The following is a 13,636-nucleotide window of genomic DNA, read 5'->3' on the forward strand; positions in this document are numbered from 1 at the left end:
CAACTGCACTTAACGGAGCTGCATTGCTTCTGAATTGTTCAGCCAGATCTGCAGGATGTAAAATTTGTGAATTAGAAGTTTGTCCAGAATAGACAACCAGATGCCTAACTGCAGGACATGCACCATGCCAAGTATGAAGTATCTGTGTTAGAGGCCCAGATAAACACAATTTCCAGTTACTCACTTCTCATGAGGCTGAAATATATTTTCATAATACAAGCCATCCATTTTATTTACATGAAAGTTGTTGTGCTTTGTGTCTTCTTTCCCACTTTCTTTCAAAGAACAGTGCATTCGGGATTTATTTATTTAAAAAATATGAATGAAACATAGTTATCAAATATATTTCTTGAAAAGACAGATTAGTGGCCAGCCTTGGCAGATGGCTGTATCCTTCCAGAGTAGGTTAAAAAGAGGTGGGTGATGATTTATCATTTAGAAAGTACCAAATATTCTTTAAGTGTTGTGCAGATATTAAAACGAAAAGACAGTCTCTGCCACTGGCTCACTATCTGATAGTCATAACACGAAAGGAAAAAGCAACTGGGATGGAAGATGAAGGCAAGCTAGCTGATGGATGGGCACAGGTTAGTCTTCCCATTGCCACTATGTGCTTTCTGGAAGCAGGGGTGCAACTTAATTTGTTTAAAGCATTTAAACTGTAAAGGTGTAAGTTTAATTTAAGATGTGCATAATTTGATTTTTCCTCTCTTGCAACACTCTCACATGTTGCTGTTGGAGTCCAAGGGGGAAAGATGTTGATGAATCTAAATCTGGGATTCCTAACCTGTGGTCCATGGACCACCAGTGGCCCACAAGCTTCATTCAGCTTCTCTATGGCACATCTGTGGATTTGTGAAGACGGAGGAGGGCATAATGTAATCTTTTACATTAACTACCCAGATTGATTTTTATTTTCATTGTTTCTTTTGGATTTCATAATACAATATGTAACAAAAGAAGCAATAAAGCCACAATTAAAAAACATACAGCAGCTACCTGGGCGCATTGCTACATCACGCGGAAAGATCATTAAGTAGCTGGCCAAGGCCTTTTGCAGTTTTCAAGCGGCCCATAGGGGAAAACGTTTGGGAGCCACTGCTCTAATACACCAGCATCAGCAGCATCCGAGCTATTTGATCTCATCGATTTATTTACATATGGGATCATATGCGAAGGGGAGCCTTCTTCAACAGACCGCCCAGGCTGAGGGCAGTTTGTAAACAGGATGTTTCTTCGCGCCAGGCATCATTACAGGGAAAGAAGGGAAAGCACAAATAGAATTGAAGGGGGCGGGTAGGAAGCGATGGGAGTGGCTGAGGATGGTGGTGTGTCTTGGGTCTAGGCTGGGTGCGCAGGAACTTTCCCCCTTGCGCCATGTGATTCCTCTCTCTCGTGCCAGCGCGAGCCCTGTAAACTTTTAAAGCCTTTGTGTGTGCGTGTGCGTGTGCGTGTGCAAAGCCTTCGGGCAATGACGACGCTCGGAGGGTGGTGGTGCAGGATATTGCTGGTTGACATAGTAACTCCTCTCCTCGGCTCAGTCGGTGTCTGATGGGCTACTTGGTGCTGCCTGCATGGACTGGAGGCAGCGACCCCGGCAAGGAAAAGGGCTGCTCGGCAGTTGGCGGCGGCTGCTTCTTGAGCTTTGGGGATCCCAGCCCAAGAGGAGCACTCATTCCGCAACCCTCCTTCATAATGGGGACGCCGCGCTGCAAGTAGCTGTTAGAGGGACAGCAGGCGGCAGACCCGCCTAGACGAGTTCTTTCCTCAACGAAGGGAATCCTTGGGCTACTTTATTGTTGTTATTATTTTTAAACGAGGGCGAACCCGATTGCGGAGCTAAGTGTGTGTGAGAGAAAAGCATCCCTCACGCGCGCGCCTCCACTTGTGTGCGCGTGTGTGAGGTTTTGGGCGACCTCCTTAAAGACGAGGGGCTTTCTTGGGGACGACGACCCCGAGAGGGGGGAAGCGCCATGAGCCAGAGCCAGCAGCCTCGGAACAACGGCTCGCCGGTGAGCGGGGCGAGGCGGAATGACAGCCAGGACTACCTGCTCATGGATTCGGAGGCGAGTGAGGAGAACTGCGTGGCGCCCTACGCTTACTACCCCGTGTGAGTGGTTTTCCGCCAAAGTGAGGAGAGGCAGGGGGGCAGGGAGAAGGGGCTGCTTTTGCGGGGGGTCGGTGGGAGGGAGGCTAAGGCGCGCAGCTGGGGCCACTCTCTCTGGCACAGACGCGCTGCAAAATAAGATGTGGGGATGCGCTGGAGAAGGCTGCGGCGCTCTCTAGCAACAAGGGCGGTGTATTGGGGGTGGGTGAGAAGCAGCGGCAGCAATGGGGACTGTATTATGCGGGTTGGCTCGCCTTCCCCTTCCCACTCCCCATAGCCAGAGCTTCTATGTCTTCAACAAGCCAGGCAGAAATTCAGCGTGTGAAGAGCTTTACCTCACTGCTGCACCTGTTGCGTCAACCCTAGTTTTCAATGAAAAAGAGCACTATTATTATTATTATTATTATTTGGGGGGAGGAAAGAGATGGTGGCAAACCTAGCTTCAAGGAGCCTTTCTACAGTGTACGATGCATTATTATTACATTTTTATTTATTAAATTGATATCCCGCCCTTCCTCCAATAAGGAGCCCGAGGCGGCAAACATGAAAACATCTTTTTTAAAAAAAACTTTAAAAACAAAATTCCAATACAGATGCAGACTGCGGAAGACAATGGAAAGGGGGCGGGCTCGGATTTGAGGGAAAACGGGATGGAGTTAGCCATGGGGACACCGGGAAGACGTGAGGCTGGTGGGAAGGAGGGGTAGTTTCTTCATTTGTAAGCGTTTAAGGGGAAGGGGTGTGTGCTTGTTTCTGTATGCCGTTCTCTGTCCAGTATGGGCCAGAGAGGCGGCTCCTCTCTCTGTAACAGGATGACCTGCAGGTGAGGGTGGCATAGGCTACAGGTCAGAATTTAGGATGTGGGGTACAAGTTAGAGAACATTGGGAGCTGTCTTATTCTGAGTCAGACCACTGGTCCATCTAGCTCAGTATTGTCTACACTGACTGGCAGCAGCTCTCCAGGGTTTCAGACCTACCTGGAGATGCCAGGGATTGCACCTGGAGCTTCCTGTAGGCAAAGCAGGTGCTCTGCCACTGCCCTAAGGCCTGTCCCCAGCTCTCTAGGGGTGCCTACCTACAAAGAGGTTGCTGAGGGAAGGATGAAGTAGAGAGGAAGCCTGTGTAATGTATGTGGAGCAGCAGTTGCCAACCTGTTGCCTAGATAGCACTAGCCCCAATACTTTTGGGAGGCTCCTGTGGGCTTGATGTGGCATGGCAAAACAGGGCACCTTCTCCTTCTGTCTCCAAAACAGCTGTGCCACTAGTTGCTTCCCAGCTTGGTAGACTATATAGGCAAGGACAAACCCACGCCACTGCACAGGGGTGGCTGCTGCACTTTTACATAGTGCCAGCCCGATTTAGGAACATAGGAAGCTGCCTTATGCTGAGTCAGACCATCTAGCTCAGTCTTGCTGACACGGATTGGCAGCAGCTCTCCAGGGTTGCAGACAGGGAACATTCCCAGTCCTACCTTGAGATGATGGGGACTGAACCTGGGACCTTTTGTGTGCAAATCATGTGCTCTACCTGTCAGCCACAGCTCTTCTGTAACACTTAGGATTTGAGTGGGGGCACGCTTCCATAAAGGTTGGTGACGATTTGCAAGTGCACCTTCCTGTCCAGGTTTGGGGTATGTGTGTGTCTGAGGGAAATATTTTTGCAGAGGGTTCAGTCTAAGTTATTATCATTTTTATGTGTAGCAAGTGATGGAAAGGTGTGTGTGTGTGTGTGGCAAGTGATGGAAAGGGGTGTGTGTGTGTGTGAGAGAGAGAGAGAATCTCTGTCAAACGTATGTTGTGGGAGAAGGGAAGTGACATGTAGGGATAAAGGGAGTTTATCTCTATGGCCCTTTAGATGCTGTTGGACTCCAACTCCCATCAGCCTCAGCCAATATGGCCAGTGGTCAGGGGTAATCAGAGCTGTAGTCCAGTAACATCTGGAGGGCAAAAGGTTTCCCCTACCCTCTAGCCTAGCAAAACAATGTGCATAAGGAAGGTAACAGGGCTGAGCCAGTGTTGCATATTAGCTTTTTTGGGGGGGAGTTAAATTATAGGTGTGCATAGGAGACTCATAGACTATGGCAGGATGTTTGTCAGAGGATAATGGAAAATGGAATAAAATAAATAATATTTTTCTTCTGACTAGGGCTGTTAAAAATTGGGGAGGGGGGGAGAGAGGATAGATTTTTCTCACTGTTCCAATGGATGTTTACATGAAGTGAGAGAAACTTCAAAAGTGATTGTGAGTACAGACTAAGATAACTGAATGCAAATATGTGATTTTGAGATCTGCTGCATGTTGGAGGAAGACTGCAAGGTGGCAAAACTGTACCAGGAGTGTGTGTTAGGGTTGCTAAGAGAAGGTGGCACGGAAGTTGCTTTTTGCCAGAAGCATGAGGAATAACCAGCAATGGCTTGCAAAAGAGCAGTGATAGGCCACAGCTACTTTGTGGTGAGTTAGGGGAATGGGCTCTGCACTCTGACCAATGGGCCTCACAAGCTGGCAGAAAGCTGGCATATATGTTCCAGTCATGACAAAGAAGCAAAATTTCTAGATATTCTAAATGACTATGCCCTAGACCAGTTGGTCATGGAACCGACCAGAGGGACGGCAACCCTGGACTTAATCCTCAGTGGGGACCGGAACCTGGTGCGAGATGTAAGTGTTGTTTAACCGATTGGGAGCAGTGACCATAGTGCTATTAAATTAAACATACATGTAAATGGCCAATTGCCAAGAAAATCCAACACGGTCACATTTGACTTCAAAAGAGGAAACTTCACAAAAATGAGGGGATTGGTAAAAAGAAAGCTGAAAAACAAAGTCCAGAGGGTCACATCACTCGAAAATGCTTGGAAGTTGTTTAAAAACACTATATTAGAAGCTCAACTCGAGTGCATACCGCAGATCAGAAAAGGTACCGCCAGGGCCAAGAAGATGCCAGCATGGTTAACCAGCAAAGTCAAGGAAACTCTTAGAGGCAAAAAGTCTTCCTTCAGAAAATGGAAGTCTTGTCCAAATGAAGAAAATAAAAAAGAACACAAACTCTGGCAAAAGAAATGCAAGAAGACAATAAGGGATGCTAAAAAAGAATTTGAGGAGCACATTGCTAAGAACATAAAAACCAACAACAAAAAATTCTATAAATACATTCAAAGCAGGAGACCATCTAGGGAGGCGATTGGACCCTTGGATGATAAGGGAGTCAAAGGTGTACTAAAGAACGATAAGGAGATTGCAGAGAAGCTAAATGAATTCTTTGCATCTGTCTTCACAGTGGAAGATATAGGGCAGATCCCTGAACCTGAACTAACATTTGCAGGAAGGGATTCTGAGGAACTGAGACAAACAGTGGTAACGAGAGAGGAAGTTCTAGGCTTAATGAACAATATAAAAACTGACAAATCACCGGGCCCGGATGGCATCCACCCGAGAGTTCTCAAAGAACTCAAAGGTGAAATTGCTGATCTGCTAACTAAAATATGTAACTTGTCCCTCGGGCCTCCTCCGTGCCTGAGGACTGGAAAGTGGGAAATGTAATGCCAATCTTCAAAAAGGGATCCAGGGGGGATCCTGGAAATTACAGGCCAGTTAGCTTAACTTCTGTCCCTGGAAAACTGGTAGAAAGTATTATTAAAGCTAGATTAACTAAGCACATAGAAGAACAAGCCTTGCTGAAGCAGAGCCAGCATGGCTTCTGCAAGGGAAAGTCCTGTCTCAGTAACCTATTAGAATTCTTTGAGAGTGTCAACAAGCATATAGATAGAGGTGATCCAGTGAACACAGTGTACTTAGACTTTCAAAAAGCGTTTGACAAGGTACCTCACCAAAGACTTCTGAGGAAGCTTAGCAGTCATGGAATAAGAGGAGAGGTCCTCTTGTGGATAAGGAATTGGTTAAGAAGCAGAAAGCAGAGAGTAGGAATAAAGGGACAGTTCTCCCAATGGAGGGCTGTAGAAAGTGGAGTCCCTCAAGGATCAGTATTGGGACCTGTACTTTTCAACTTGTTCATTAATGACCTAGAATTAGGAGTGAGCAGTGAAGTGGCCAAGTTTGCTGATGACACTAAATTGTTCAGGGTTGTTAAAACAAAAAGGGATTGCGAAGAGCTCCAAAAAGACCTCTCCAAACTGAGTGAATGGGCGGAAAATGACAAATGCAATTCAATATCAACAAGTGTAAAATTATGCATATTGGAGCAAAAAATCTTAATTTCACATATGTTCATGGGGTCTGAACTGATGGTGACCGACCAGGAGAGAGACCTCGGGGTTGTAGTGGACAGCACGATGAAAATGTCGACCCAGTGTGCGGCAGCTGTGAAAAAGGCAAATTCCATGCTAGCAATAATCAGGAAAGGTATTGAAAATAAAACAGCCGATATCATAATGCCGTTGTATAAATCTATGGTGCGGCCGCATTTGGAATACTGTGCACAGTTCTGGTCGTCTCATCTCAAAAAGGATATTCTAGAGTTGGAAAAGGTTCAGAAGAGGGCAACCAGAATGATCAAGGGGATGGAGCGACTCCCTTACGAGGAAAGGTTGCAGCATTTGGGGCTTTTTAGTTTAGAGAAAAGGCGGGTCAGAGGAGACATGATAGAAGTGTATAAAATTATGCATGGCATTGAGAAAGTGGATAGAGAAAACCCTCCAGTTGCACAGAAGTATATTGAGCTCAGTGGTTTTTGTCTATTCATGAGGGGCATTCTTAAGCACAATCAACTTGAGTCTTTCGTCTCTTGTAAAAAGTGTCCCTGGTCTCCCCCTCTGTTGCAATGAACATATTTGAGAAAGATTTGGAGAACTGACAAATTCTCTCCACTTGCAGTGAGTAAGGCTATCTTCTGCATGAAGTGGAACGGAAAATGAAAATGATAGATGCAAAATGGGGGGAAAAGAGGTAGCCCTTTTCAAGTGTCAGAAACAGGAGTTGCTGCATAGTGGTAGGACTATCTAGGGCTAGGTATGTATGTAGTCATATTTGTTTGTGGGGAAATGGAGTAGAAATGTGATTTTTGGGGGGAGGGGAGCAAAAGCATCTCTCAAGTAACTGGATTATGCTTCAGGGAATGTTAATAATGGTCTGTTAAAAAGGAGAGATAGAGCATTCTCTGGCATGAAATGTCTGTAGGTCCATGCCAGAAAGTGCTCATCTCTCCTTTTCTGCAGACCATAATTAACATCCCTAGAAGCACAGTCCAGTTACTTGACAGATGCTTTTGCTCTTCTCCCTTCCCAAACATTTCTAGTCCATTTCCACACTCACACACAAAAATCAGGTGTGACTCCTAATATTACTTCCTGCACTGTAGGAAGGAATATGAGGAGTTACACCTCAATATGTAACAACCAGTTGTGTATGTCTTTGTGTTAGAAGGATAGTTGGACATGACTTGTAACCAACTGCAGCAGTAATTTATCTGGCAAATATGCACAACATCTTCCCCCACCGTGCTGTGAAGACTTATCCAAAATAAGGCTGTGTACACACTCCAGATTACTCTGCATCCAGTACACTTCCACCACTGGTTTGGGAAGTGGTTAAACCACAATCCATACCTATCCTTATCTATCCTGTTGTTTCTTATAAAATACTGTATTTTGATATGTTTTTCCACAAATCAGCTTCAATCCAGATTGAGAAAAAGAACGGACCTAATTGCGTTTTAAGCTGTCAAAGTGTACACACTCTAAGATGCAGATGATTTTAGTTGACTGCCAATCGTAAGCACATTCTAGTTAACAAGGAGAATACTTTGGGCATGTTTCAAACACGATAATCTCAGTCTAGGTTAAAGTCAGCTGATATCAAGCTATCACAGACTGCAGCTCAGTATGCAAACTTTCCTGGAAATGTTGACACTTAGTTTGCGATGTAGGTCACATCTCACTAATTTTTATGTGAGCAAACTTCAGTGCAACATCTCACTTTCCCTCCTCCTAAGCTACAAAGGCAGGTCCATTCTTGGTAAGCTAGAAAACAGCATCCATTTTGACCTGGACTAAGTTGAGTAAATCTGAAAGCAGCTATCAGTGTAGTCATATTAAATAATTAGACATAAATGGAAGAACTTCAGCGTTATTGGTGTGGGTATTGCGTTGTCTATTTTATATCATTTTTTTTAAAAAAAACCAACCAAGAAAGAATAGATTTAAATAATGCATATGGAAAAGTATGTGGAAGTTTAAAGGAATAGAGTTTTTGAGAAATTACATGAACTTTAAATGTGCTTCTAGTTTTTCTGTTTCTTGATTTGATGGTGACAACCTTAACTTGTTAATGTTTTTGAGATGTACAATCATTCCCCGGTGCAGAACTATGTAACATGATAAGAATCTGAATTGTTCAGTGATGGCTGTAAGAGGCATACTTTCTATCTCACTAATGGTTTCCCTTTGTATCTTAACTACTTAACATGAGTCATTTTGTTATCCACCTCCTCTGATTTATACCACTTGAACTTGCCAAGAGCTAGTAACACAGCCTGGCACAGAACAGGAATGCTGGAAGAAGGCAGCAGCAGTAGGAAAGGATTAAGATGATGAAGTTCAGTGGCTATAAGAGTTTATACAGTACTTAATGCAAAAGAAACTTGTCAAATATAAAAACAAACTCCTTTAATCATTTTGGTGTTTAATATGATTAAGCTAATAGGGTAATGCTAAAATGTATATCTTTCCCTGAAGAGTATTAACATGACATCCATTATTTCATGAGAACTGTGGATTAGGTGATCATCTCACCCATTGTAATTTATTTGAACAATCTTTAGTTCAGCAAGGAAAAGATGAGCAGTAGGGGAGAAGCCTGAAGAACCAGGCTCACAGTGCAATCGTATACATGTCTACTCAGAAGTAAGTCTGTTGGATTGCACTTGGGCACCAGCCTGACCCAGGCCCCAGCACACGCATGCATGCATGCACGTCCCACCTACCTCTCTCTGAAGGGCCCCTCCTTAGGGTGGGTTGGTAGTGTTCCCTTTCACGATCCGTAGTGCAGATTGCAGGAGGGAGCTCCCAGGCACCCCCCTTGTGCCACGCAGGCTCGCGACAGCCACGTGCAACGTGCTCCACCTACCTCCCCTTTGACGTAAATGTTGGTGGCGCTGCAGGTGCAAGCCTGCCATCAACCAAGATGGCAGCGGAGGAATCAGGCCCTTAGGGAAACCTCATCCGCCATCTTGGTTGATGGAAAGGGAGCGCTACCCACCTGCCCTAAGGAGGGGCCCTTCAGGGGCCCTCAGCCAGGGCCCAACCTGGCCACCCTCTGTCGCTGGCCCTGACAGGAGAGCTTTCTTGGTAGTAGCAACTCACTTGTGGAATACTCTCTGTGTGCAGATTTGCTTGCTGCCTGTACTGATGTGTTTTTGGTGCTAGATGACCTTTATATTTTTGCAAGACTTTTAATTGTTTTATCTGTGCTGTTTTATTAATGCTGCTTTTATCTGCAGTTTTTAAGAGTTCATTGTAGTTCTACTAAATATTTTACTCCATATGTTATTATTTTAGTTGCAAGCTGCCTGAAAATATTTTATTTATTCCCAGGGGCACATACAGTCTTAAAATAAAATATATAAAAATAATACCTACCACTGGTGAACCCTTTAATCTTATTGTCAAGTACATGCATCATATTGTGCAATGAGATCTGGCCATGTGGTGAGGGGAATTCGACCTCACAGTTCCCAGCAATGCTGTTTGATTATAGATGCATGGTGAAAACTGTATCACATTACAGGCTGGGCTCTACTACAAGAACTATAGGTTGGTGGTATTACAAATACTTTATCCTGAAGGTCCCTGGTTCCGTCCCTAGCATCACCAGTTAAAAGGCTGTGAAAGCAGTTGATATGCAAGACCTTGACCTGAGACCCTGGAGAGCTGCTGCCAGCCAAGAGTAGACAATATGGGGCTAGGTGGGACAAATACGGCCTTGTTTGTTGTCCATTTTAATTATGGATGTTTATTTTAATGTTTTGATGAAATTGTTTTGTTGTGCATTTTAATTATGTGTGGCCATATTTTTATAACTGGTTTCATACTTATAAATGGGTATAGTCATCAGAGGTCCCGGGGTGCGTGTGTCTTAGACCCCTTATTTTTTTGGGTGCCAGGTCCCAGCAGGGTCCTTATGTCTCCAGCATCCTACAAGCCAACCAGCATGAAAAGGGAGTGTGTTAGCCACTAAGAGTCCCAATGAGTTAATTGCAAGCAAGCTTTTATTAGTTCCTACTTCAGCAAGACAAATTGTGGAGAGTGAGAATTCTGTAACTGCAGAAGGAGAGATAGTGAATCCTGATGATAACATCCGATCTACATCATCAAGGAGTTTGGTAGCAGCAGGAGACAAATGTGTATACACTGAATTCAAGCAATATCTCTGACAGTGAGAAAGGACAAATGGTGTCAGTGACAGAGAAGCAGAAAGCAGTATTGAAGCCTGGCCAGATTATTCTATAATCATAGAAGACTGTATAATCGTAGAAGGGGGTGTGACTGTGGCTATCATGAATGGACCCTGTACTTCTGAATTTGCCACTACACTATTGCTTATAAATCATTTAGAAGGCATTTCCCAGGGTACGACCTGAAGGCATGAGGCCACCACCTTGCTGAAGCTAAGCAGGGCTGGGTGTGTTCTTTGTCTGGATAGGAGACTGCCTGGAACCACATGGACACCACTCTGGATACCATGATGGAAGAAAGACCGAATATAAGTATAATAACAAATAAATAAATTTCTGCAAGCAAGTGGTATATTATTATTATTATTATTATTATTACTACTACTACTACTACTACTACTAGCAGCAGTGGTAGTAGTCTTACCTGGGATAAGGTAACGACTCTCAACTCTCCGGTTAAAATTTGCCAAAAACCAGCAGGCAACTATTCTAAGTGCTTATGCACCAACATTAGATGCTGATGAAGACATCAAGGAAATTTTTTATAACCAGCTGGCCATGATCTTATCAGAGATACCTAAGGAGGATAAAATTATCCTCTTGGACAAGTTCAATGCAAGAGTTGGGTGTGATTTCGATTTATGACCAGAAACCATTGGGAAAGAAGTTGGCAATAGCAACCTGAATGGCATTCTACTTCTGACTAAATGTGCAGAGCATAATCTTGTTATTACAAGCACACTCTTTCACCAGAAAAATAAATGTAAAACATCATGGAAGCACCCTCGGTCAAAACACTGGCATCTCCTGGATTACTTAATTGTCTGCCAGAGATCGTCGTGATGTTCTTCTCACTAGGGCCATGACAAGTGCTGATGACTGCTGGACAGATCACCGATTAATTCAATCCACTCTGGCCATTAATATTGTTCCTTAACGTAGGCTCCAAGGAAGAAAATCAAGGTGTAAAATGAACATCCATGCCCTTCAAGATCCTATTAAGCGAGCCTGCTTTCAAACAACTCTCAAGAAACATCAACCGACGGAACTCCTTGAAAATGTTGAGGAACACTGGATTAAACTGAAGACATCCATTATTGCAGCATGTGAACAAACTATTGGATACCAAACTAAGAAACATCAGGATTGGTTTGATGAGAATGATAGTGAGATTGAACATATCATCGACAAGAAAAGGAAAGCCTTCAGGATATGACAGAAATACATTAACTGTGCTGCTAAGAAAAGAATCTATGCCAGTGCAAAGGCTGAGGTCCAAAGAAGAACTAGAGAACTTAAGAACACCTGGTGGATAAAGAAAGCTCAAGAAATCCAGCACTTTGCAGATGCTCACAATGCACGGGGCATTTTTAATGCCACAAAGTCCATCTATGGACCAAAAAATTATGGTACAAATCCCTTACGTTCAATGGATGGTAGCAAACTTCTTAAGGATAAAGAGTCTATTGCACTGCGCTGGAAAGAGCATTACCACAACCTCCTTAATTGTAACTATTGTGGCTGATGAGGTCTTCTCGCAAATTCCACAACAACAAATTAGAGATGAGCTTGCAGTATCCTCTAATTTGGATGAAGTCAGTCAAGCCATCAATCAAATGAAGAACAACAAAGCTAGTGGACCTGATGGGATTCCTGCTGAAGTCTTTAAAGAAGGTGGGCCTGAACTTACACAACAACTTCATAAGCTCATTGAAAAAATCTGGATGAGGGAGGAGATCCCGGAAGACTTTAGGGATGCCATAATTATCACCCTTTTTAAGAAGGGTGATAGAACAGATTGTGGGAATTATCGAGGTATCTCTCTTCTTGCTACCGCAGGTAAAATGCTTGCAAGGATCCTCACAAATCATCTCCTGCCAATCTCAGAGGATGTTCTCCCTGAATCTCAAAATGGTTTCCGCCCTTCCAGGGGAACAGTGGACATGATCTTCACTGCACGACAGCTTCAAGAAAAATACCGGGAGCAGAATCAACCTTTATATATGGCATTTATTGATCTGACTAAGGTCTTTGATACTGTGAATCGAATCGCTGTCTGGACCATCCTTCTGAAAACTGGATACCCAGATAAATTTGTGAATATTTTGCGACTCCTTCATGACATCATGACAGCAACAATTTTGGATAACAATGGCTTTCAGAGCGATCCATTCAGAGTTGGATCAGGCATAAAACGGATGTGTCATTGCTCCTACCTTATTTGCTATCTTCATTGCTATGATTCTACACCTTATTCAGGGGAAACTTCCTACTGGTGTGGAAATCATATATCAAACAGATGGAAAGCTTTTTAATTTCAGTAGGCTGAAAGCAAATAGTAAGGTAATGTCAACCTCTGTCATAGAACTTCCAATATGCTGATGATAATATAGTCTCCACACATTCAGGGAAAGATCTTCAAGCTATCCTAAATGTCTTTGCAGAAGTATATGGAAAGCTTGGGCTCTCACTTAATATTAAAAAAGCCAAAGTGCTTCATCAACAGGTGCGAACTAGTCCCTCTGTAGCACCATCAATCCAGCTTAATGGTGTGACGCTGGAGAACATTGATCACTTCCCCTATCTTGGCAGACATCTCTCTGTAAAAGCTGACATCAGTGATGAAATTCAACATCATCTGAGAGCTGCAAGTGCCGCATTCTCCCAAATGAAGCGTAGAGGGTTCGAGGATCGGGATATTTGCAGAGAGACCAAAATGCTTATTTACAAAGCCATTGTACTACCAACCCTACTGTACGCCTGTGAAACATGGACCATTTATAAATGCCACTCCCTACTTTCCACCAAAGCTGCCTCTGGAAAATTCTGCAAATTACTTGGGAAGACAGACGGACTAATGTTAGCGTTTTGGAAGAAGCAAAGACTACCAGTGTTGAAACAATGATCCTTCAACATCAACTTCGCTGTACCGGCCATGTTGTTCGAATGCCTGATCACCATCTTCAAAAGCAGCTACTTTACTCCAAACTTAAGGATGGAAAACGGAATATTGGTGGACAGCAAAAGAGGTTTAAAGATGTTTTTAAAACAAATCTAAAAAAATGTAACCTGAACATCGAGAACTGAGAAGGCTTGGCCCATGAATGTCCCAAATGGAGGTC

At 43.7% G+C, this 13,636-nt stretch overlaps 1 protein-coding gene across 2 annotated transcripts in view; it reads left to right on the forward strand.

Annotated features, from left to right (window-relative positions):
• Nucleotides 1-1,425: 1,425 nt before the first annotated feature.
• The window catches only part of TRPC6 (transient receptor potential cation channel subfamily C member 6), a 115,973-nt gene continuing 103,762 nt past the window's right edge, over nt 1,426-13,636 (forward strand). Inside the window, exon 1 of one of the 2 annotated variants that reach the window (XM_061628759.1) lies at nt 1,426-2,110. In XM_061628759.1, coding sequence (XP_061484743.1) covers nt 1,974-2,110 — 137 coding nt within the window. In that variant the 5' untranslated portion in view covers nt 1,426-1,973. The remainder of the gene's footprint in view (nt 2,111-13,636) is intronic. The other variant, XM_061628760.1, reaches the window with a different exon arrangement.

The sequence above is a fragment of the Rhineura floridana genome, chromosome 5 (assembly GCF_030035675.1).
Source record: "Rhineura floridana isolate rRhiFlo1 chromosome 5, rRhiFlo1.hap2, whole genome shotgun sequence".
In the NCBI taxonomy this organism is placed as follows: Eukaryota; Metazoa; Chordata; class Lepidosauria; order Squamata; family Rhineuridae; genus Rhineura; species Rhineura floridana.